Source organism: Malus sylvestris, chromosome 1 (genome assembly GCF_916048215.2).
Source record: "Malus sylvestris chromosome 1, drMalSylv7.2, whole genome shotgun sequence".
NCBI classification, from domain to species: Eukaryota; Viridiplantae; Streptophyta; class Magnoliopsida; order Rosales; family Rosaceae; genus Malus; species Malus sylvestris.
This window is the reverse complement of record NC_062260.1, coordinates 21,828,481-21,853,477: the sequence shown is the minus strand read 5'-3', so window position 1 is coordinate 21,853,477 and position 24,997 is coordinate 21,828,481. Positions and strand designations below refer to the sequence as shown.

Sequence of the window (24,997 nt, the reverse complement as noted above, 5' to 3'; positions counted from 1 at the left end):
AAGAAAACACCAAGCTAGACGTTTTACACTAACAATCTCGTTGTTCCATTTTGAAGAGGCAAATGCCTTATCATTCAAGTATATGTACAAGGTATAAACTCCTTTCTGACATAATTTGTGTACATGTAATTTATGTGGTGTCATACATTCCAAATTCACTATAGTCACAATCTAAGTGAAAACAAGTTGAATAGTTTGCATGTCAACCATTTGGCATATTCTTTAAGAAGAATGAACTGGACCAATTAAAATATATGTGCATGCAACTGCTTAAACTTGGTGTTAATCACAGTTTATTTCTTTTTCGACTTAAATTTTCTTGAACATCCTAATTCTTTTCGTTTCAACAAAACTATAATGCTCTTATTTCTCAGAGCTAGCATTGGATTAAAACCAAAAACCATATAAACAACCAGAGTCATCCCAATTCGGGCTACAAAATTATTAAACCCTCATTAGAAACTTTCTTTCTTGATACCTTGCAGAAAAATAATAAGAGTAGGTGCTTTGCATTCTTGGGGTGATATGCGTGCCGAATTGTGTGTTCTTGGACATTAATCCTCAGCCTCTTGCTATTTACATAAGTTACAAACCGCCCAAAGACACTCGAACACATCACTTTATTGCCTTCAAGGAAACAAAAGAAGAAAAGAAAAAAGACAACAAAATCAATGTGCGCAAGGATAAGGATAGGGAGATTAAAATTTTAAATTAAATTTTGTAAATTAAATGATAGAAGTTGATAATTGGATTATTACTTAAATGTTCATTAATATATTTACTTTTTATTGATGATACATCATTTAGTTTGCAAATTTAGTTCAAAAAATTTAGTCTCCTTAGCTTTTAGACAATTATTTTTGTGGACAGCCAATGGAAAACTGACACGGTGGCGACTCGGGAAAGTTAGGTCAAAAGGTTGAATAATGTTATGGAGATTAAATTTGTAGACTAAATTTGCAAGCTAAATAATTTGTTACTAATAAAAAATGAGCACGTTTATCAATCCTTAATAATAATTCAATCATCAACTTTCATATTATTTAATTTACAAGTTTAGTTCCCTTAACATTACCCCCTAAAAGTTTGGTTGGGTTCACACTTTGGATATTTTGGAACATCGAAATTTGAAGATGCTTTGTTCACTGTGTTTTAAACGAGCGGATCAGAGGATGACAATGAAAGATCAGATGCAAGAGCTGATGTGCCCTGGTGAAGTATGACTTATCAATGAACACGTTGAAATATGGATACACACATCATCACACACTTCTGATTAAACTAGTAACAGTGTATTGTTATTTCCATGTGATAACATGACCAAATAGATAATCTATTCGTTTTAAGGTAGTTATTTTAAGGTTTTGATGTGTAATAAAGAGATCAAGTTCAACCTCGTAATTAAGCATACATCAAGAAAATTCAATAGAATTAGCAGTAAATAGCAATTACAAATAAAATTGATATTTGACCAACTACAGGTCACAATCCCAATCGTCCATTATCTTCTTATTGCCTGTATCCTGAGTTTCTTTCCCCTTTCCTCACTATAAATACTTGACCGCCAACTCCCCAATCCCACAAAGGAAAAGGAGAATTTCCACCTCCTCCCAAAACACCACCACAAAAAAGGAAAGAAAAACAACCATGGCTACCACCAAGCTTCTCCTCTCCCTTCTCCTCCTCGTTCAGCTCGCCACCACTGCCTACTCCATCGGCGTAAACTACGGTACTCTCGCCGACAACCTCCCGCCCCCGGCCCAAGTCGCCAACTTCCTCAAAACACAAACCAACATCGACGCCGTCAAAATCTTCGACGCCAACCCCGACATCATCAAGGCCTTCGCCAACTCCAACATCTCCTTGACTATCACCGTCCCCAACGGCGAGATCCCAAACCTCACCAAGCTCCGCACTGCTCGCCGTTGGATCATTGATCACGTCAAGCCGTTTTACCCTGCAAGCAAAATCAAGTACATTGGCATGGGAAACGAGGTCCTTCACTGGGGGGACGATGCTCTCAAGTCGAGCCTCGTCCCTGCCATGAAGACTTTGAACAACGCTTTGGTCCTCGAGGGGATTAAAGACGTCAAAGTCTCTACCCCTCACTCGCTCGGAATCATGTTGGCCTCCGAACCCCCCAGCATGGGCAGGTTCAGACCTGAAGTGATTCCAATTCTGACCCAAATGCTCCGGTTCTGTAGCCAAACCAAATCGCCTTTCATGGTCAATCCGTATCCGTACTTCGGGTGGTCACCCGAAAAGGAGAACTACGCTCTTTTCGGACCAAACGAGGGAGTGCACGATAAATTCACCGGCAAGTTTTACACTAACATGTTCGATGGGTTGATGGACGCGGTTTACTCAGCTGCCAAGGCAATCGGGTTCAGTGACGTGAACTTGATTGCGGCCGAGACCGGTTGGCCTTCGGCTTGCGAGTTCCCGGTTTGCTCGGTTCAGAACGCTGTGGATTACAACCGGAACTTGATCAAGCATGTTGAGTCTGGGAAGGGTACGCCATTGATGCCGAACCGGAAGTTCGAGACTTACATCTTTGCTTTGTTCAATGAGAACCAGAAACCCGGTCCCGCCGCAGAGAAGAACTGGGGGCTGTTCAAACCGGACATGACTCCGGTTTACAATGCTGGGGTTATGCGCAATCAACAGGTTGGTAATGGTTCTTGATTAATCGTCTTGTGATTTTCCCTTTCACTTTTGTTACTTTATTAAGTAATGTGACATGGAATATTTCTGCACCTCACTAAAAGATGAAAAGTAATACAGTTCACAAAAATAATAATTGCAAATTCATCCAATTTATTGAATTGAATTGCTATGACTAAATAATGTGTAAAGTGAACCGATGATATCAGTTTTTGGTTTTATGAAAATTTGTAATTTAATGAATCAAGATAAGAAACAAATGAAACGTTGTCAACTGAATGGTGAACATAAAATTTTAGTTACTTCATGTTCTTTACTTGGGTACATATTAACGAAATTATTCTTTAACAAATCGACATTCTAACGATTAGAAGTTTGAACTTGAGTATAATAGAACCACATATTTTCTTAATAATGTGGCTTAATTCACGTCTGCATTGACAATATTATTATTACAATAATAATGTCTTATGCATACTAAATTGTTGTATGATTTAGGGTGGTGCAACTCCTGGACCAACAATGAAAATTCCAACACAACCTTCTACACCAGCCGCACCAAAAAGCGGGAAACAGGGAAAGCCTGCCAAACCAGCAAAACCAGCAACACCGGCAACACCGGCAGCAGGAGGCAACAACAGCGGCAAGAAGTGGTGCGTGGCAAAACCAGGAGCCACGGACCAAGCATTGCAATCAAACATTGACTACATCTGCGGCACCGGCGTTGACTGCAAGTCCGTTCAGCCAGGCGGCGCTTGCTTCGATAACAACGTTAGGGCCCGTGCGTCTTACCTCATGAATACTTACTACCAGGCTAACGGCCTTCATGACTTTAACTGTGATTTCTCTGGGTCCGGACAAATCACCACCACTGACCCAAGCCGCGGCTCTTGTAAATACAACGCTTGAGCGGCTGAGCTTGAGGAGATGATTTGAGGAACGGAAGATATGATTTTTTCCAATTTGGGGCATTGTTTCAATGGCCAAGAAATTGATTAGGAAAATATGTTTGAACAAACAACTTGAAGAAACCCTAAACGATTACCACAAAAGCCATCAACACAAATCTGTTACAAAGATAATAGATGCAACATATTCATATTGTCAACTACAACTGGTCATCGCCGAGGAGCGAGGCCACATAAAGTCATTTTTGGTAGACGAAACTACATACATTATCTAGCCATTACTAAAGCACGACCAACCCTACACCGAGAAGGGATCACCAAATAGCTCATCTCCCTCTTTCCGTACTTTATATTAGAAAACAATGAACATAAAGCAATCAAGGGTTACTTCTTACAAATCTGCCTAAAACCTTAACAACTTCAAACTCAAGTAAAAGCAACAAAACGCATTTTGGGCTGTGCCAAATCCAGTCCTCAAATCGTATTCTTAAGAATAGGGCGGGCTGTTGCTGCCAGGCCTAGACTATTGCTACTAGATTTATCTTTAGGCTGTGACAACATTTAGACCAAAAGCAACAAAAAGAAAATATAATATCAGTTATTTTGCGAATGATATGAAGTAGGGTTTCGGGAAGAGAGTTTAAGTTTGAATTATCATGCAGAAAATGATAGTTAATATAACATACAGCTTACAAACCTAAGACCGTCTTCAATGGTGGGCTAAAACATAAAATTTCCCTTCCCCCCCTAAATTCACTCCAACCCATGACCTAAAATTAACCTAAAACCCAAATGAAGGGCAAATACCGGCCCAATTTTAGGCCATAAAGCAAAATGGGCCCCACCAACTGAGACTGAAACTGGGGATGTGAAGCCCACTGCCCACTCCCTACTCGCTAGGCTTTCTCAGAATTTTGTAACAACCCATGTGGGGCTGTTCCCCCACTGTCAGACCATCAAGTAGCCGTTGGGCTACTTTTCTTCATCCAATGGTACCATTTAAATGGGCCGTTGGTTAATCCAACGGTCTAGGTTCAAATTAAATTTTTTTATATTTTATATTTATATATTTATTGAATCCAATGGCTTAGATCAAATATAATCAAATCTAACGGTAAAAAAAAATCTAAGTTTATGTGGTTTATTAAATGTCGTTTGTATTAAGTTTATGTGGTTTATCATGATTTTTCAAAATTTATCATAATTTAAATATTTTTAGGTTAAAATGTTCATATAATTAATTTAGGATAGTCTACATATTTTTTTTTTAAAGTTAATTTTAAAAAAAAAATTGCCTTAATTCATTCTTTGATAATCTCAGGCTAAAATTTTAGGCTAGAATGTTGGAGCAGAAAAACTATTTCTAGGCTAAAACCTAAATTTTCTGGGCTAAATATTTTTAGGTTTTAGGTCACTATTGGAGATGGTCTAAGGGCCCCCTGATAATGACATCCAACCTGAAGACTATATTTTTGTCTTTGTATGGTGTGTTTATATGAATCATACAAATTCACTAATTACCCTTAACTGAATTATTGCTTTCAAATTTCTTCTCCATGTTGCCGACGTCGAAAGACTGACATCGAAGGATGGAAATCTAACCTAACATAAAGTCAGATAAAAAGTTGCACACATGAATTTTCAGGCTACATCGGTGCTATATAATGAACAGTTTATATGTAAGTGGCCAGTTGTTTTCTGGATTGATTGTTACTATTATTGGTTGGTTTCTTGTCTTTTAAGCAAGTGTAGACATAAAATGCTTCTTTGGTAAGTCTCAATTAATCTGAGATGACTTTGTTACGATTGTTAACTGCATGCCTCTCATCATTTCTCTTCCACAGGATATATGCTCATAGCTGGTATAGTACTCTTGCAATTGATTTACCAAATAAAATAAAACTATGAGGACCTCCAGTACACAATCTTATGGTATCACATGTTATAATATGCTTCATGTTTTCTGTATTTGTATTGTTTCTTCTTTTTTTTTCTTTTTTTTTTTCCTTGTCTTTTAACATGTAATATTTCTTCACATACATTAATTTGGAAAAAGATAATATAAATACAGCATAATTCGAATCAGTACAGATATGCATCATGCAAAATAATTTCATCACAAGTATTTATGTGCACGCAACGTAAATTTGGATGTACTATTCCTATTTTGTTATATTCCTTATACATTTTTATCCAGTTATAGTACGTAATCTTCCTTATATTTCATTCCGAGAGAGAACAAGAATTTGAGTTTTTATATCGTTGTGAGTAGGGGTGGTTTTCGATGTATCGGATCGGAAACAAGTATTCCAATGCCAATCCAAAAAACTTTCGGAATCAAGTATTAATTCCAATTTCAAAATTTTGGAATATCGGAATTTATTAGAAATTTCGAATCGGCTTTATCACTGAATTTTAGGAACATAATTCGGATCTCCCACATTTTGTAACACTTTGAAAATTTTCATATGTTTATGCATCTATCAACCATTCAATATTTTTTTTATGTGTTTTTCGATATTTGTAGGCTGTTATGTGGGTGTATGACATAATTATATTAGGCAAAATAAAATAATATGTTTAATTATATTCTTCATTTTATGTATATTAATACAATTAAATATATAAAATACGCAATAAAGTATAACTAAATATACAATAAACATGATATGACAATAAAGCATACTTCGGATAGGATAAGTACATTCCAATTGTCATTTAATTCTTTGAAAATTTTCTGAATAGGAAATGTTCGGGCTCGAAACAGAAATTTTCGGTTAGGATTAGAATTTCAAATCCAGCTTCCACCTTTAGATGTGAGAATAGGTGCTCTATCATTGAAATTGTAGTAATAGAGTGATACTTAATGTGAGTCGCATATATACTTTGTATACATGAATCGAAGAATCAACTTTAACCCATAAAATCTCAATATATTCACTCGTAAAAAAAAACCGGGAGTGAAAATCATTACCTCAACGTTCATTCTTATACGCTCTTTATCTTTTTATCTTTTTCTTTGTTTAAAAAGTTGATGCACCATTGACAGATAGACTCCCATTTAACTTTTGATTTCTTTTTTTTTTGTGTTTGTAAATATTTATACACGTGTTGTACTCTTTGTAGTGCTTCAAATGACAAACCCTTAAAAAAAAATTTGCTAGGCCCCCTTACTGCCTGTTGGAATATCTTGCAAGAGTTGTTGCCTTTAGTTGGTTGGTACTCTCAGAACCTCTAGTCTAGCATATCTTTCCCATGAATTGATTGAAGGCAACGGTGACTTTGGTAGCTAGGAAACCACTTTAATTTAATCGGAAGACTTTTGGGTTGTAATCAGATGAGTCACATGAGGCAACCATACCTTATCTCTCTGCTACTTAAGGTTAGTATTCTCCATTGAGTATGAATCTTTCCTCTCATGCTAACAGAAGTTTTAAGATTGTCGTATTGTGAACTAATTTGTATAGAAATTATCTGTGCAAGACAATCATTCTTTGTTTTGTTAAAGAACTAATTTTATATCAATAACACTCTGATACATTCTTTATTGATGCTTTATCGGCAACATATCAATAGTTTGTTCTTTAATTAAAAAATGGACATCCTAATAAAAAAAACTGTTAATTTATGTATGTGAATCTCATATGCATTAGCAGGAAATTAGGGATTGATGATACATGAATTTGAGCAAATGGGTGCAATTATGATTGGAGGGGGTCTCAAAAACGTGGTCCTACTCTCACTTAGCTCATATGTGAAACATAGAGAGGTTAATCATCATTTACAAACCCAAAATCTTCTATTTAGTTGCAGATGTCATGATTCTGAATTCTGGTAAAAGGAGACAAAGATTAGCTGCCTTTTGGTTCAGAGAGAGTCAACTGAATCTAAGTAGTATCTTACCAAAGCCCATGCCATCTATTTTGGTGAGCCAATTCCTATCTAATTCAAGGACCAACCTGACCAATTTCAACTCTGCATGAACATAATACTGTAAAGAATGTGCACATAAATTATACATCTTACGTTTACAGAAAGCATGTACAATAAAAAGCATGTACAATAAAAAGCATTTACAATGTCTTATGGCATCATCAAACATATATAGAAAGCAAGGGATAAGCTTTTTTTCGGAGAAGTTGTGCTGTATCATCAGTTTTAAATACATGTATCTTCATTTCTCTTATTGCGTACATGATTAGAGAAAAATGTAAAGTAAGCTTAACCACCATATGACAAATTTTTATAATTTAGTAATGAGAAAAGAAGACAAAGTTGTATACAACCGAGTGATATAACATATTTACTTTGAATAATGATTATTCCGTATCACCCAAGAACCTCTCCCCTAGAAGGGGTCTCCATGTAAAAAATCAAAGACACAAATAGGAAAGACACAAATAGGACAAAAAAATGAAGTTTAAGTAATGAGAGAAATAGACACATAGTTGTATACAACTAGTGATAAACAAATTTTGATTATCCTGTGTCACCTAAGAACCTTGTCTAATAGAAGAGAGATTCTCTCGTGTCACATACTCACTATGGGGAGCAATACATTTTTTGAACACGTGACAAACATGTATTTAATAATTATTTCGTTAAAAGTAAAACTTAGTTGCACGAGAAAATCTTAGTGTCAGGATCATAGATACAGATAGGAGAAAAGATGAAGTGGCAACATCATCACCCATTTCATTATTCTTTCCATTGATTGAAATAAAATAAACAAATAACATTTATGTATAATATTGGATTAGCAGAACTAAAAAGAAACACAAAAAACTCCAATACAATATACCATCAAAACTCTGGATTGGTTTAATTATCATACACTAACAAAAACCCACCAAGCATCAACCACCAAAGACCCAAAATATTCCTCCTCTACAAACAAACCATGGGAGAGAAAGAGAAGAAGATCAGTAACAACAAGAAGAACAAGAAGCAAAAACACCAACACCCAAATGACCAAACCACAAAAACAGCCTCAGATTTCTCATTCAAGCCAAGCTCTGATGTCAAGGGCCTACGGTTTGGAGGCCAGTTCGTCGTCAAATCCTTCACAATCCGGCGAGCAAGGCCACTGGAGCTTTTCCAACTCCTTTCTTTCCCACCCAGCAAACCCAGCAACAATAAGCTTCCGTTTCCTTCCACCACAGCTTTTCTCCCCACAAACTTCACAATCTTAGCGCACCACGCCTGGCACACCCTCACATTAGGCCTCGGCACCAAGACGTCCAAGGTGGTTCTCTTCGTTTTCGAAACAGAGGGCATGAAGGCCGCCGTGGACCGCCTTTGGCCGCCGGAAATCCCACTTGGGGAAGTGAACAAGCGGCTCATCAGAGGGCTGAGTGGCTGTGAGATGGCTCGATTTAAATTTAGAAAAGGGTGCATTACTTTTTATGTGTATGCAGTTAGGCAAGTTGGAAACTTGGGTTTCTCAAGTGCTGATGATCTCAGAACAATTTTGCAGTCTGTGGTGGCGCTTCAAGATTTCTTGGATCACACTGCTATGCTTGCCATGCCTAACCAGAGATCCATTAGCTATGCAAATGCTCATCCTGTGGCCATGGCTCACTAGGAAATATTTCATATTTTTAACTTTTTTTTCCATGAACATTATTATCTTCTACTAGGGGTTCAATTTGCTTAATTGGGTTGTTGACCTTTTTTTTTTGGGTTTTGTTATTATGATGGGGAAAATTGGTTTACTTGTGGAAGATATTAATTTGTTTTTGTTTAATTTTTTTGGAAGCAAATTGTGTATTTTAGTATGAATAATTTGGAATTCTGTTATATACAGTGAATTGAGCTTCCCTATATGTTCATATGTGTGTTCACTGTATATGGCACGTGCTGCTGAAGAATTCTGAATTCAGCAGAGGTAAGTGACAGATTTTGCAACAGTTTTTCATTGATATTAAAAAATTTAAAATTCAAGTGGGTTCATGAGTTCCATCTTTGTAGTTAGTCCTAGTATTTCATAATTTAGCTCCAATTACATGAGAAAAAGCTGAAAAACTCTCATGCAACGCATTTCATATCCTTTCGTCTCTTATCACGTGGTGTGAGAATGTAACAAGAGATTCAGTGAGGGTACGAAACCTGTTGCAGGTAAGTTTTAATCAAATTATGGGAGGATTAGTTGAAGAGTTTGCACAATCATCAGTACCCTAGTTATATAAATATGGCTGATTCTGAATCCTGACACAGCTATTTAGTAAATTGTTCCCAGATTTTAATCCCCGTGAACTAAACATCGAAGCTACAAAGCCACACATCCTGCCCATTAGTCTAGAACAAAAATTATGTTTTTATATTATTATTTACTGCTAAAATTTCTTGAGAGGTTATACTTAAACGGTTCCTTTAAATAAATAAAAACCAATAATTTAGTAATTAATAAGTTCCATGACATGGTGCATGAATGATCATTGATGTGAATGTGATGTTAATGATGTGATGAGTGATGAGGATGGTTAGTAAAAGGTCTGTTTGGCATGATTGAAAAAACAATTAAAATGGGGTAGGGTTTGAAGGTTGGAGGGCCAACTTCTCACCTCTCGCTTCTTTTTTAGCCTAAAATCAATCAATTTCTATTCTTGTGGCTTTAATCATGACCAGTCCTTGGGAGAGGGTCCATTTTCTCAACTACCTTTATTTTCGAAGGAATCATGGCCATCTATGTCCCCTCCATTGTTGCCAACTTGACTGCACTGAGCTGCTTTATGTATACGACTGCATGTACATTGTACATATATGCGTGGGGTAATAAGTATGCTACACCACCTTTGTGTTGGACTCATATATAATTAGGGCATAAGATATCATATGGTGTCACATGCAATATACTTCTTTATCCACAGAAAAATTTGCATTCTTAGAGACTTGTTGCTTAGTTAAGAACGTAAACATATTTTGCAAACAAAAAAATAGCTTATCTATATTGGTGATGCCATTGGGACGACATTGTAAGTCAGTCATGCATGGTCATGCATTTTAATTTTCTTAACTTAAAACACTGTCATAATGATATCTCTGTTGCATGAGCGTCAATGTCATATCTTCAATTCCACCCTCCCATATGGCTTATTTATAATAATAATAATAATAATAATAATAATAATTAAATAAACAATATTATAAAAGTTTGGTAAAATTATTGCCGGTCCTTTGTTTGTTGTGGTTTTAACATCTAAACTTGACAAGCGTGTGGGGTTTTCATACTGGTAGACCTAAATTAGCCTGAATTGTTTTGTGTCATGTACAAGTTACAACAGATAACCTATGATGAAAACCAGAAGAAGCGGTAATTACCTGTTTGTTTTCTGTCATGTAGAAACATAGAAATGTGAAGAAAACCAGAAGAAATGGTAATTAGTTACCTGTTTGTGTGCTAATTTTTATTGGAACATTAGAGCGAGTCCTCCCATTTTAGGGGCAAGGACAAGAGCAAGGGCAAGGCAGTGAATTGCCCTTACTATTTACTCTAAATAGTAATTGACTTTATGTGCAAGTCCACCAAAGAGAAAGGAAAAAGGCAATGACGATTTTTATTTACACACATATATATATATATATATATATGTATATTATATTTTTAATGTTTTCTTGGTCCTATCTTCCACGTGTCATTATTGCCTTAGATTTTTTATGAGATTTTCAACAATTCTCATCGCACCACATGTATTGAACTTCGTAAGTTTGTTGGTATGTTGAATTTTGTAAGATTGTTGAAAATTAAATATTGAGTTGTGTTGTGGTGTGAGTCTATGAGAAATGAAGAAGATAGCTAGGTATTTATAGGGTATTTATATTTTATTGTTTTTAGATTTTTTTACCGTTGAATTAATCATGGCCGTTAATTTTCAAAATTATTGCAGTTGGATGCCCCAGATTTTTCCACGTGGCAGCTATAGAAGAAAAAGTTGCAATTTTTTTTACCATTGGAAATCTAATGGTTTAGATCAACTAACCATTGAGAATCCAACAACTGGCCTAGGAAAAACGATCTGTTTGGCTTAGTGGTGCGCAGCGCGGGGGCACGCCTTTGCTGCGTGATGTCATCGTCGACATCAACCACTGGCAACGAGCTCAAGGCCCGGCAATTCTTGCCTGGGCAGTCTAATCCGGCAATTCTTGCCTGGGCAGTCCGACGGGCTATTGCCATCAAACCAATTGCCTCCTTCATTTTGGAGTGGTGGACCTCATTTTGTTGGGTTAGTCCACAAGCTTCTAAAAGTCAACAAAGCACTCAAACCAGCTCATATATAAAAAGACCAAAGCAAGTCCTTGATTAGTTTGTAAAGATAGTTCACAGCCATCTAAAAGTCATGACAACTCAGGAATCAGTTAAAGAACAAAAGCAATGAGTAGGTTACAGTAAAAATGCAACATTTAGACTATCTAAAGGTAAAATATATGTGAGTTGACGACCTAGACCTTATAACGTTACAAAATCACATGAAGTTAAAAAGTATTTGGAAGAAAAAAAAAAGGTATTTGGAAGAACATACGCGAGTTAGATCATTTCTAGCATGATGGCCGGAAAAGAGAGAAGATAGGTGATGTCGTCGAACATGATTGGACAAAAATGTATGTGTAATTTTAGATTAAGCAAATAAATACTATCTATTGATAAGATGATCAAATGGAAGTTAATAAGAATTTCAATAAAAACGAAACATAAAAAAAATAGAACGCGTTAATAAGAATTTCAATAAAAACGAAACATACAAAAAATAGAACGCCCACCGTGGGGCTCGAACCCACGACCACAAGGTTAAGAGCCTTGCGCTCTACCAACTGAGCTAGACGGGCTTGTTGAACTTGATTCCCTTTATACATATAAGAAGGTCCAAGTTTCATTCGTCAAACCACAAATTGGCCGAGAGTCTGCAGGTGCAGGACTTCGTTTTTAACTCGGTAGGAAAGGAGCAGTGCAGCCACCGTCTCCACCTTTGGACCTGCAAAATCAAACCAACAACAACAATGGAGTTTGTAATTGTATGGACAATGGTGGAGCTCCTGCTCGCCCTCATTCTCGTCGTCGCCACAGGTTTAGCTTCTGCCGTCTTCTTCGAAGCTTATCGCAGAAAAAACAACAACGCGTACGTTCTTCTATCAACTCTTCAATTCTCTCCCTCTTTAATCCCTGGAAAAGATTAGTTCTTTGACTTAAATTTGATGTATTTAATTTATAATTTTTTAGGCATGTTGGAGCTCCCGCGATCTTCGAGGACCCCAATTCATTGAAACAGGTACAGTAATCCAATTGGTTCATGGTTCAAAGTTCATTCTTGTCGCTTGAATTAGGGTTAGATGTTGATGCAAAATTTTGGGATTAGGGTTTTGCTCCCAAAGGTTATGCAAGTCAACCCTTTTCGATTTCAATTGTAAAATGGTCGTTTGATGTGTTACTGAATCTTCTGGGGGCGTTTGTGTCAGGTTCCCTGCCCTTCTATTTTTGATACAGCAGAGAAGTATTTATCTTTGATTATCCCTGCATTCAATGAGGAGCTTAGGCTTCCCGGAGCACTTGATGAAACCATGAAGTAAGTTGAAGCTTAGCTAATTGCATCTCACTTCCCCTGCAAAATGTATTATTGATTCGGTTTTTTCCTTGCTTCCTTGATCTGTGCCGTTCTAATTTGGTGATCATTGTTGATGGGTTGATGATAAATCAATCGTATTATATCGTAATGATATCTAAATATTACTTTGTAGTTATCTTCAACAGCGTGCGGTGAAGGATAAGTCTTTTACTTATGAGGTACTCTCTTGGTTCTCTCATTAGCTAGATCAACTGAATTCGTTTTTGACATCTTTTTGTCTAGCACTCTAGCTGATAGCATAATGATAAGATGCACTTCGATAATTTTGCCCCCTGCAAGTACCTAGATATCGAAACCTTCTCTGCGAACTACTGTTAACTAAAAGCTTAGGTATTAGTAGTTACTGATTAGTAAACACTTAACTAAACAGTTATGTGCCTGGTTCTTTGTTCATCGCCTTTGCTTTACTTAACAAATGTTCTTCTGGACAGGTGGTGATTGTTGATGATGGAAGTGTTGATGGGACAAAAAGAGTAGCATTTGAATTTATAAAGAAATATACCGTGGACACTATGAGGATTATTCTTCTTGGTAGGAATCATGGAAAGGGTGAAGCTATCAGAAAAGTGAGTGTAATCTGAATCAGTCTCTTGTAACCATATCTGATGTTATTAAATGGCCCAAATTTTTTCCCTTGCGCGTGACGATAATTGATTGAAGCTTTTTACGTATGTGAAAGCATTGTAAAACAGGGAATGCTACATTCACGTGGTGAGCTACTTCTAATGCTGGATGCTGATGGAGCAACCAAGGTTAATGATGTAGAAAAACTTGAAAAACAGGTTTGTACTGAAGCATCCTAGATATCTTTTTTCCATCCGACATTTGCTTCCAGTTGTTGTTAAAATTCTAACAAAGCTTCTACATACTACCTTATGTTTTTCATTCCAGATCCATGAAGTTGCCAAACAGGATAAGTTTAGGGACTCATCTGCGGGTAATTCAAGTTTTAGAATATCTGATATCCCCATTGCTGCATTTGGTTCTCGTGCTCATCTTGAGGGGAAAGCCCTGGCTACAGTTGAGTTTTGCTTATCCTGCTTGCAGCAATATTTAATTTTAATTCTTCTTATGCTTAAAATATTTTAACTGAGCCAGTTAACTTAATGTTTCAGAGGAAGTGGTATCGCAATTTTTTGATGAAAGGTTTTCATCTTGTGGTTCTTTTGGCTGCTGGTCCTGGAATTCGGGATACACAGGTCTGACTTTTTCCTCTGTTTTACATATATGTTTCTGTTTTCTTGTTTTATTTCTTCTAGTTTGAGATGGTTACTAGGTTTTGCCTTTTGTCATAGATAGCCTACTAGTTTTTAACTAAGGCACTGCCATTCTGACATGGTATTCTTCGTGCATGACAGTGTGGGTTTAAGATGTTCACTAGGGCTGCTGCAAGGAAGATTTTCACTAACATCCGTTTGAACAGGTAAGTCCACATTGGATTGTATATATGGCATTTTGTTTGAACAGTTAACTGCACTTCAGATGGAAATTTGAAATAGTTTATGCTCACTTCTGTTGCTTCCCAATTAACATAAACATTATTTTGCTGCTCCAAGTTATGATTCATTGAGTGCCTTGTAGCTTGTGCTGTTTAGAGGTTTGGAAGTTGAAGGCTGTGAGTAGACATATTTTCGGAACTTTAAGATTTCCAGGTGGCCATTCAATATAGTTTCTCCATCTTTTAGAAAGGAAAACTAGAGTTTAGAAGATAGTGAAGTATTCGGTATGAGAATAATAAATGCATTCATAGGGTAGCAGACATACGATTTATTGTATCTAAGGAGGTTTGGAGCTTTTACGTGCTGGTATGGCCTGGTTAGGTTCGTTTAATTTTGGCCTATTGTGAGTGAATGAATGGTGAATACCTTCTAGAGGATTTGGTAACATGTCGTAGGAATTGTATGCAGAATTTGCACCATGTGGATTTTGTAATGGTGGGCGATCATGAAACCTGATAGGTGCATCAGTTCGATATTTTGATATGTTCTATGTTGGCAAAGCGACTTGTAGGATGACTATGATATTCTGATTTTCTGTGTTTATATGATATTGGAGATTCTCTTGCTGATTGGTTGTGGATTTTCTGCAGGTGGTGCTTTGACGTTGAGGTGGTTTACCTGTGCAAATGGTTCAAAATTCCAATGCTTGAGATATCTGTAAACTGGTCTGAAATTCCTGGATCGAAGGTGAACCTGTTGAGCATTCCAAATATGCTATGGGAGCTTGTTCTCATGTCTGTTGGATATAGAACCGGCATGTGGAAAATTCGCAGCTGATTATACACGAGTTATGCTTATCAAAAGCCAGCGGAAAGCAAATACTCCTTATTAGACTACTACAAGGCGGGTGGTTCTTTTTCCTTCCAAAGCCTTTGCAGAGAGCAAATATAGAGGGTTTTTATTTCAAAGCCTGTTTAGGCAAAGCCGTGATCTAACAACGGGATTTTAGCATGAACAATCATTTGCGGCGCTACTCTGTAGTTTCGTCTAATCATACATTTTACAGGTTCGACGTCAGAATAGCGTCCCTTTCTTAATCAGCACTTGAAACTTATAAACTTGTACGTTTAAGAACGATTGGATTACATGTTAACAGTATATTACTTTTACGACGATGAACCGTCATGACTGCAAAACTTTCTGAAACAGAATCTGGCTTAGCCGTTTCGGTTTTATTGCACTCTTTCAGTGGCTTGAATAGTCACAATTTACAAGCTATCGCTTTTGAAAAGTTGTGATTTTCTGGTAAGGAGGAATGCCTTCGTAAAGTGTAAAGAGCCCAAATATTGTTCGAAAAGGAACGCAATATAGCTACGATACAAGTAAGCCTGGCATGTGGCTAGAATTGGGAGATTAATACACGAAAATTTGTGTGGAGGCATTTCATGTCCCCGTACTGCGAGGACAAAATTCAACAAGAACATCAAACTGAAATGCCATTGCTTTGTTCTTTAATTTTTTCAATATTTTTTATTGACAAATTATTGGTTATTTCGAGTTTGTGAGGCCCTAAGAGAAAAAAAAAACACATTGGAGCTGCTGGAACTGCCGTCGGATGTCAAGAACCAAAGTACCGCCGCAGCTGGCGCCTGAGATGGCTGAATATAGTTATCAAAACCAATTGCCACCACAGCCGGCCTTGCCAACTTCTGGGATGGATTATGGTGATCATGGAGTAGTTGGAGCTAGTAAATCGTATTCCAAGTCCCTTTGGGAATTGGTCCGGATCGTTGGATGAGATATTCATCCAGCATCGGTGATCGACTGATCATCACACTTAATTAACATGTTCAATAGCTAATACATAATTATGATTTGCATGTAATAAACAGTTTATAGTGTTAATTCTTGTGTTGGTGTGTCCAATTAACGTGTTGGACTGAGATTTCATTGGGCGTTCACTCGGTTGGTCGGATGAAGATGGGAGCTCTTCTGTTGGGGTGAGAAGAGTAAACCATTACTATTTAAATTTTTTTTTTGGTGCGAAGAGATTGCAGAGGGTTCTTGAGACAAAAGATTTTTTATTTTTTATTTATTTTTGATTAAACGATGGATTTTGTTAGATTAATCACTGGCGGAGTTTGAACTCATGCTGTTATACAAAAGCTCAACATTTTTTCACCATTGTGGTAAAGGACCACTTGCTCTTGAGACAAAAGTTGAGTGTGACTAGAAGCTCCCGATGGATTACGCGCAAAGGAGCAAACGTTTACAATCAGAAGGATTATTATCTGTTGTTTTACCTACTACCTTCGACCAGGTCCAAAACCAGAGGCCAAAAACAAAATAATAGTTTTGGCGTCAAAGCTATTTATTATGGGGATATAATACTTTCACTTGAGATGAGTTCATTCTTTAACTTGCAAATAACGTTCTTCATTATATAAATTTTATAAACAGAATCATTCAATTTCCTAACCTTCATTTGGAGATTATTCCTACAAAAACTCATTCGAATTCGAGATAGTTTAGTTATCCAATTGTATCAAATGAATCAATGGTATAGGTACCAAATAACTATTAACAATGAGCCATTTCGATTTATTTAATATATTTGGATGACTAAACGATCTTAGATTTGAGTAATTTTTTGCAAGGATCATCTTTAAATGAAAATTTAGAAGTTGAGGATGATTCCAGTTATGAAAATTCTACAGTGAAATACGTTATTAGAAAGTGAAAGAATGAACTCATACCCTAAAGAGGAATGCAAGTATTATCCTATTTATAGGAGTTGGCCTACATTTTGGTCAAATATTGCATGAAGTCGACCTAAACAAGTTTCTAATGCACTCCTCACCAACGAAATTGAGAGTTCAAAACATGTTTTATATTGGTCTTAAAAGCATTCTTAATTAATTAAATTATTCTAATTCTTCTCATTACATATGCAGAAAACAACTTTCAGAGAGCAGTTAGGGTTTGTTGTGGTAAATGGAGTAGTTGCAGTTCTTACGTAGGTGCACATAATGCTCAGAATCCAATCCATATAAGCAAACACTGCATCACCTAAGAAACATTCCAATGCATGCACGTCGATGGTTCCGACTTCCAGACACGAAAAATAGAAAACATGAGCAGTCCCTTGTTCTATGAACTGAAGAAACAAGCATCTTCCTTCTTGAAAGAGAAGATGAAAACCGCTCGTTTGGCGCTGACTGATGCAACGCCTGCAGAACTGTAAGTTTGTGTTTCATGTAATCATGTTTACTTAATGCTTAATTAGATTTTCATTTCATGGATTTAATTATTCATAATCTTCGTTATGGGACTGTAATTTTAATGAGAGTTGGCGTTCTTGTGGGTGGAGTTTATAGAATGACAGAAGAAGCCACAAATGAAAATCCATGGCCACCAGACACTCGTAGCATTGGAGTAATATCAAGGGCTGCCTTTGAAGTTGATGATTACTGCAGGATTGTGGACATTCTACGTAAGAGGTTTGTCAAAATTTCGAAGAGTTGGACTAATTGTCCAACGCCGAAATTGTTCTAAATTTAACCACCTACTAGCTCAACATGTGTGAGGTTTTAACCTAAAAGATCTCGGTGTATTTAGAAATAGAACAATTTATTATATATTGTAATTGTTTTGACAATTTTACTGACGGGGGATTTTCAACATGGTTAATTAGTTTTTTCGTTTTTGATATGAAAGGAGGAATCGAACTCGAGTGCAAGGTTTAAATTAAGCTAACAAGTTCCTTCCCTTCTTTTGTTACCAAACTTCAGGCTGTTGAACTTCAATAGAAAGAATTGGCGAGGTTCTTACAAGGCTCTAATTTTATTGGAACACCTTTTATGCCATGGACCATTGAGAGTTGCTGGAGAGTTTGAGGACGACAAAGATCTGATCAAGGAGATGGAAAGGTTTCAATATATTGATGAGAAAGGGTAAGTAGCATGTTTACTGCCTTAATCCTTCGTTATTAGCTGCATTCATCGTTAATTGAGTTCGTGCTTTCGGTTCCATGCAGGTTTAACTGGGGGTTGAGCCTCAGGAAGTTATCGAAGAGAGTACTAAAACTTGTCGAAGATGAGGTGTTTTTCAGGGAAGAGAGGGCCAGAGCTCGGAATCTAACGCGTGGAATCGAAGGGTTTGGGAGCCTAAGCCTGCAGCGTTCTTCTTTCATAGATTCAAGCTTGAAGGGCTCGTCTCTTAAAACATACGAGAGAAGTAATTCTCACTACAACGATCATCAAAGTCGCGAAAGCCAAGTCTTTGGCTCGAACAAGAAGTTTGTAATGAAAGAAGAGATGGAGAAACCGCAGCAGAACGATGATCACGACAACATCTCAGAACCTGAAGTGAATCTTGACGTAGGGGATCACCCATTTTGCCAGGATGAGCATCAGACGGCAGAGTCCCTTCTTTCTACTGTAAATGAATCTTGAAATCCCAGGTGCTGCGTATAAGATAACCTAGTTGTAAAGTTTCGATACACAGTTCGAATATACATACATGTTCAGCGACTGTAAATCCGGCCAAAAACCTAGTGGCATCATCGGAAACACGATACTTTGAACAGATAAAATCAAATTGCAAGATATTAACCAATGAACCGGCAAGAGGGATCGCAGAATTATGAACACAGAATAGAAATAAACCGAAGAAAAGCGATAAAAACAAATAATAGCGATAGAATTGACCCATTTCAAAATCTGACTCCTAAGCTTCTCAAAGTCATAACATCAGCAAATGAACAGCATAAAATGACAATAAAGATGGACACAATACTCTCCATGATTCTATTGTCTATAATTTAGAAGCATTTCCTATGGACAATAGACGGCCCAGACTCATCGTACTCTGCTTTTGCAATCCACATCTGCAATCAAGAAAACAAGCGGAAAGCTCGAATTAGTAATCATCCAAAATCAAATTGGAACAAGATGTAAAAATGCAGAAATGAATACAAACCTGCTGGAAGGTACTAAGGGAAGCCAAGATGGAGCCTCCTATCCAGACACTGTATTTCCTCTCGGGTGGTGCCACCACCTTGATCTTCATACTGCTTGGGGCTAGGGCAGTGATTTCCTTGCTCATTCTATCAGCAATGCCTGGGAACATGGTTGAACCACCAGAGAGTACAATGTTGCCATACAGGTCTTTCCTGATATCAACATCACACTTCATGATGGAGTTGTACGTGGTTTCGTGAATGCCTGCTGCTTCCATCCCGATCATTGATGGTTGGAAAAGGACTTCTGGGCATCGGAACCGCTCTGCACCAATGGTAATGACCTGCCCATCTGGTAACTCATAACTCTTCTCAACTGAAGAGCTGGTTTTGGAAGTCTCCATCTCCTGCTCATAGTCAAGGGCAATGTAAGAGAGTTTTTCCTTCATGTCCCTCACAATTTCACGCTCTGCAGTGGTAGTGAAGGAATATCCACGCTCCGTAAGAATTTTCATCAAGCTATCAGTGAGGTCACGACCAGCAAGGTCAAGACGAAGGATGGCATGGGGGAGGGCATACCCCTCGTAAATGGGAACCGTATGGCTGACACCATCACCAGAGTCGAGCACAATACCTTCACAGTAAAACCAGCACACCCATCAGCAGAGACGAGAATAAAATGATTTGGGTTGAATTAAAAAGTTATTTCAAAACAATCATGCATGCCATTCTTCGGTAATTGGACACAATTTCAAATTAACACCCGCAGTAGGAAAGACTAATCAATAAGCTTACCAGTTGTACGACCACTTGCATACAGGGAAAGAACAGCTTGAATGGCTACATACATAGCCGGAGTGTTAAAGGTCTCAAACATTATTTGGGTCATCTTCTCACGATTGGCTTTGGGATTCAGAGGGGCCTCAGTTAGAAGGACCGGGTGCTCTTCTGGGGCAACCCGAAGCTCATTATAGAAGGTGTGATGCCAAATCTTCTCCATGTCATCCCAGTTGCTCACAATACCATGCTCAATAGGGTATTTCAAAGTTAATATACCACGCTTGGATTGAGCCTCATCACCAACATAAGCATCTTTCTGGCCCATGCCAACCATGACACCAGTGTGACGAGGGCGCCCTACAATGCTAGGGAACACAGCTCGTGGAGCATCATCTCCAGCAAATCCAGCCTAAACAGTAACATGAAAACAAGCTTTAGGATACAATGTCCAGAAAAGAAAGATAAGAAAAGGCACACCCATCCAAACCATCTGCACATCAATTTTAAAATGACATCTTGCCAAACCAATATAAACATATTTTAATACCTTGACCATTCCCGTTCCATTATCACACACGAGTGGCTGAATGTCCTCAGCTTCTGCCATCTTCTTCTACCTGCTAGGTATACCACAATTAGTTACATCGGTTTCCTCCCCTTTTTGGCCTGCAATTGCCTCATATGACAAGAAAAGGAACAGACAACACAGTACACCACGCAAAATAATCCCAAATGCTTTACCAAAGTTTTTGTCTTGCAATAAAACTCAATGCTCATGCATAAGATACCACAAGTCTATTACAACAACAACAACAACAAAGCCTTTTCCCACTAAGTGGGGTCGGCTATATGAATCCTAGAACGCCATTGCGCTCGGTTTTGTGTCATGTCCTCCGTTAGATCCAAGTACTCTAAGTCTTTTCTTAGAGTCTCTTCCAAAGTTTTCCTAGGTCTTCCTCTACCCCTTCGGCCCTGAACCTCTGTCCCGTAGTCACATCTTCGAACCGGAGCGTCATTCGGCCTTCTTTGCACATGTCCAAATCACCGGAGCCGATTTTCTCTCATCTTTCCTACAATTTCGGCTACTCCTACTTTACCTCGGATATCCTCATTCCCAATCTTATCCTTTCTCGTGTGCCCACACATCCCACGAAGCATCCTCATCTCCGCTACACCCATTTTGTGTACGTGTTGATGCTTCACCGTCCAACATTCTGTGCCATACAACATCGCTGGCCTTATTGCCGTCCTATAAAATTTTCCCTTGAGCTTCAGTGGCCTACGACGGTCACACAACACGCCGGATGCATTCTTACACTTCATCCATCCAGCTCGTATTCTATGGTTGAGATCTCCATCTAATTCTCCGTTCTCTTGCAAGATAGATCCTAGGTAGCGAAAACGGTCGCTTTTTGTGATTTTCGCTAGATTGCTCCGGTCATTAGTGTGGATAAGTATATAAATGGATAGAGATAGGAAAGCAAACACAAGATGTGCGTGGTTCACCCATATTGGCTACGTCCACGGAATAGAAGAGTTCTCATTAATTGTGAAGGGTTTACACAAGTACATAGGTTCAAGCTCTCCTTTAGTGAGTACAAGTGAATGATTTAGTACAAATGACATTATACATAAACTTAAAAAAGGGTTTCATCGAAACAAAATGAAATATTGCTTAAAAGCAATGGAAAGACATTTAAGGAGCCTAGATTACAAGCGGGACACACAAACACCATAATGATTTAACATAATGCCGGCCAGAAAACAGCAGCAGAAACAGAAGTATGATTTTTCAAAGGAATGTTTGCAATATGTAAGATGCCCCAGCGGAATCAGCAAGTATCCACGACTAGTAAATGAACAATCTTATCTAAAACAATAACAAAAAGATCCAGACCGAATAGGATCAATGGCCAAAGGTGAAACATTTACCACCAACTCTCATTGCAAAACAAAACAAGCAGCAATAAGTTTGAGGCAGAGAGAAAAACTTAGAAAGACCAGGTTATACGAGCTCTCGAACCACCCATCGAATTAACAATCAAAGAAGATACAAAGGATAACAATGCAGCTGCTAGTTAGCCTTTTTGTGTTCATTCATGATATTTCACATTATGTAATTATGTGCTCATTGTTTCCGAAATTTTCATATACTTAACGTTTGCTGCTAACCATTTTCGTATGATGTTATGCAATGATTCTATCTAATTATATACATATACATGTATATATATACATAGCGAGACATCAACAACAACAACAACAACAAAGCCTTTTCCCACTAAGTGGGGTCGGCTATATGAATCCTAGAACGCCATTGCGCTCATTTGTGTCATGTCCTCCGTTAAATCCAAGTACTCAAGTCTTTTCTTAGGGTCTCTTTCAAAGTTTTCCTAGGTCTTCCTCTACTCCTTCGGCCCCGAACCTCTGTCCCGTAGTCACATTTTCGAACCGGAGCGTCAGTAGGCCTTCTTTGCACATGTCCAAACCACCGGAACCGATTTTCTCTCATATTTCCTTCAATTTTGGCTACTCCTACTTTACCTCGGATATCCTAATTCCCAATCTTATCCTTTCTCGTGTGCCCATACATCCCACGAAGCATCCTCATCTCCGCTACACCCATTTTGTGTACGTTGATGCTTCACCGCCCAACATTCTGTGCCATACAACATCGCAGGCCTTATTGCCGTCCTATAAAATTTTCCCTTGAGCTTCAGTGGCCTACGACGGTCACACAACACGCCGGATGCACTCTTACACTTCATCCATCCAGCTTGTATTCTATGGTTGAGATCTCCATCTAATTCTCCGTTCTCTTGCAAGATAGATCCTAGGTAGCGAAAACGGTCACTTTTTGTGATCTTCGCTAGATTGCTCCGGTCATTAGTGTGGATAAGTACATAAATGGATAGAGATAGGAAAGCAAACACAAGATGTACGTGGTTCACCCAGATTGGCTAACTTGGTTCTGGATTCATTTTCATAAGGATTCGACGTGATCATGGAGTGCCGGCTGTCGACTACCTGACGCCCTCCCCCTCCTCCTTTATCCGGGCTTGGGACCGGCAATGTAAGATAAACTTACACGGCGGAGTTATATACATAGCGAGACATGATTCAATGAAACATAACGCATCAGTTGGTCACGAAAAGCAAATGGGCAAATCCCAAGTCACCATTTCAGCATATGGAAAATCGAAAAAAAAAAGTCTTTCAAATCTGAAACGCGATCAAACGCCACAACATTCAAAACCCAATAATCAAAAACTCCCAGAACAAACAATGCAGCAATGAAATCATAAAAAATTACACACATGCAAGCAAAAAACAATCATACAAAAAGGAAACAAAAAAAATCAGAGATCTAAAGCACCAGGAATCAGAGCAATAAACAAAGAGGGGTGAGAAAATTGACCTTTTTTCTGCAAATGCGCAGAGAGAGAGAGAGAGAGAGAGAGAGACAGAGAGACAGAGTGGCGTTTATTGTGGGCGAAGGAGGAGGAGGGTGGAGTGACAATAAGAAGGGAGGCCGACTTCAAATCTGGGCCGTTGGATTTCGATGGAAATGTTGAAGACTTCAGACCGCGTCCAATGGGTTGTGTTGGGCTCCATCGCTTTCTGCTCCAGTCATTTTTCTCATTTGGTTTGACCCTTTTGCCCCTTGAATTCCTATTTTCATCCTTTCCACCACCTATTTGCCATTTGACATGGAGCTAGAATGGTGGTGCTTACGTTATGTGAATTCAGTAGAGAGAGTGGGCCCCTTTCTCGGTTTCATTCTCCCGCATTATGGTTAATTCGATCATTACTTGTGTCTACGTGATAATTTCTTAATGTTTTGATTTACATGTCTGACTCGTTGGCTTTAGACTTTCATTCTAAGTATAAGCCTCACCTCAACACATATAACTATCAACACATAGTATATGAGCAGACGAGCCTATTTCATGAGCTACGTAGTTTCATGAATGTCGTTTTTCTCAATACTAAGTCATTTCAGGCATTCATTTAAGTATAAGTTTAAATATCTTTAAATTAAGTTTTAAATCGTTGATTACAAGTGTTTAAATACGAATTATAATAGATTTTGCCTGGAAAATAATATTTTGAAGAGCATGAATATGATAGTTTGTTGTAATGTTAAGAGAAATAAAAGAACAATTAACAAAATGTACAAAAATGGCCATTCAGTACTATGGTCTGGTGGTATTCCTCTTCACTTGGAAGTGATGGGTCTTAGGTTCGAATCTCGTGGATGGTGAATTCGATCCATTATGTAGCATAGTCGGACTCTCCCTCCCCTTAGTGTAAAAATATCGATGTACTAAAAAAAAAGTACAAAAATGATTCAAAATTTTTTGGGGTGACAGAAAGTCACGACTACCAAGAATTTGAATCACTTTTGTACATTTTTCTTATATTTCTCTTCCCACTTCAACAAACTATCATATTCATGTTCTTCAAAATATAATTTTCCGTGTGCGGAGCTCGACTCGTTTTCTAAGCACCCAGGAGTTTGCCTCGTTCTGCTTGCGAAGCCCGTCTCGTTTTGTGTGCATGCGTTTGCCTCGTTCTGCATGTGAGGTGTCCGCATCATTTTGCGTGCAAGAAGCTTGCCCCTTTTTT

General features: G+C 38.0%; 5 protein-coding genes, 1 long non-coding RNA gene and 1 other non-coding gene across 9 annotated transcripts; 5 read left to right on the top strand and 2 right to left on the bottom strand.

The window, feature by feature from the left end:
* Positions 1-1,566: 1,566 nt before the first annotated feature.
* LOC126619401 (glucan endo-1,3-beta-glucosidase-like) lies at positions 1,567-3,835 on the top strand. Its single transcript, XM_050287767.1, has 2 exons — positions 1,567-2,667; positions 3,163-3,835. The coding sequence occupies exons 1-2, from the start codon at positions 1,648-1,650 to the stop codon at positions 3,571-3,573; spliced, it is 1,431 nt and encodes a 476-aa protein (XP_050143724.1). The 5' UTR covers positions 1,567-1,647; the 3' UTR covers positions 3,574-3,835.
* A 4,492-nt stretch (positions 3,836-8,327) lies between these two features.
* Positions 8,328-9,391, top strand: LOC126619474 (uncharacterized). Its single transcript, XM_050287873.1, has one exon. It carries the CDS (start codon positions 8,473-8,475, stop codon positions 9,154-9,156), a length of 684 nt encoding a protein of 227 aa, XP_050143830.1. The 5' UTR covers positions 8,328-8,472; the 3' UTR covers positions 9,157-9,391.
* A 2,931-nt stretch (positions 9,392-12,322) lies between these two features.
* Positions 12,323-12,395, bottom strand: TRNAK-CUU (transfer RNA lysine (anticodon CUU)). Its single transcript has one exon. It is a non-coding gene; the product is annotated as a tRNA-Lys (tRNA).
* Positions 12,396-12,476: 81 nt separating this feature from the next.
* LOC126619448 (uncharacterized) lies at positions 12,477-15,863 on the top strand. The gene is made up of 10 exons (XM_050287846.1): positions 12,477-12,685; positions 12,787-12,835; positions 13,023-13,129; positions 13,302-13,347; positions 13,621-13,755; positions 13,882-13,971; positions 14,081-14,209; positions 14,305-14,388; positions 14,548-14,612; positions 15,279-15,863. The coding sequence occupies exons 1-10, from the start codon at positions 12,567-12,569 to the stop codon at positions 15,463-15,465; spliced, it is 1,011 nt and encodes a 336-aa protein (XP_050143803.1). The 5' UTR covers positions 12,477-12,566; the 3' UTR covers positions 15,466-15,863.
* An 873-nt stretch (positions 15,864-16,736) lies between these two features.
* On the top strand, positions 16,737-17,714 carry LOC126619541 (uncharacterized). The gene is made up of 2 exons (XR_007622100.1): positions 16,737-16,948; positions 17,583-17,714. It is a non-coding gene; the product is annotated as an uncharacterized LOC126619541 (long non-coding RNA).
* Positions 17,715-17,728: 14 nt separating this feature from the next.
* Positions 17,729-19,161, top strand: LOC126619466 (uncharacterized). Of its 2 annotated transcripts, none has more exons than XM_050287866.1 (4): positions 17,729-17,868; positions 18,006-18,128; positions 18,420-18,581; positions 18,665-19,161. In XM_050287866.1, exons 1-4 carry the CDS (start codon positions 17,762-17,764, stop codon positions 19,080-19,082), a joined length of 810 nt encoding a protein of 269 aa, XP_050143823.1. In that variant the 5' UTR covers positions 17,729-17,761; the 3' UTR covers positions 19,083-19,161. The 2 variants fall into 2 exon arrangements, with proteins under 2 accessions (XP_050143823.1, XP_050143829.1); XM_050287872.1 differs by having other exon boundaries at positions 17,782-17,868; positions 17,999-18,128.
* Positions 19,162-19,308: 147 nt separating this feature from the next.
* On the bottom strand, positions 19,309-23,932 carry LOC126619436 (actin-1). Of its 2 annotated transcripts, none has more exons than XM_050287826.1 (5): positions 23,787-23,932; positions 20,916-20,985; positions 20,384-20,777; positions 19,609-20,222; positions 19,309-19,516 (listed from the first exon to the last, which is right to left on the bottom strand). In XM_050287826.1, exons 2-5 carry the CDS (start codon positions 20,973-20,975, stop codon positions 19,451-19,453), a joined length of 1,134 nt encoding a protein of 377 aa, XP_050143783.1. In that variant the 5' UTR covers positions 20,976-20,985; positions 23,787-23,932; the 3' UTR covers positions 19,309-19,450. The 2 variants fall into 2 exon arrangements, with proteins under 2 accessions (XP_050143783.1, XP_050143792.1); XM_050287835.1 differs by having other exon boundaries at positions 20,916-20,987; positions 23,790-23,907.
* Positions 23,933-24,997: the final 1,065 nt, after the last annotated feature.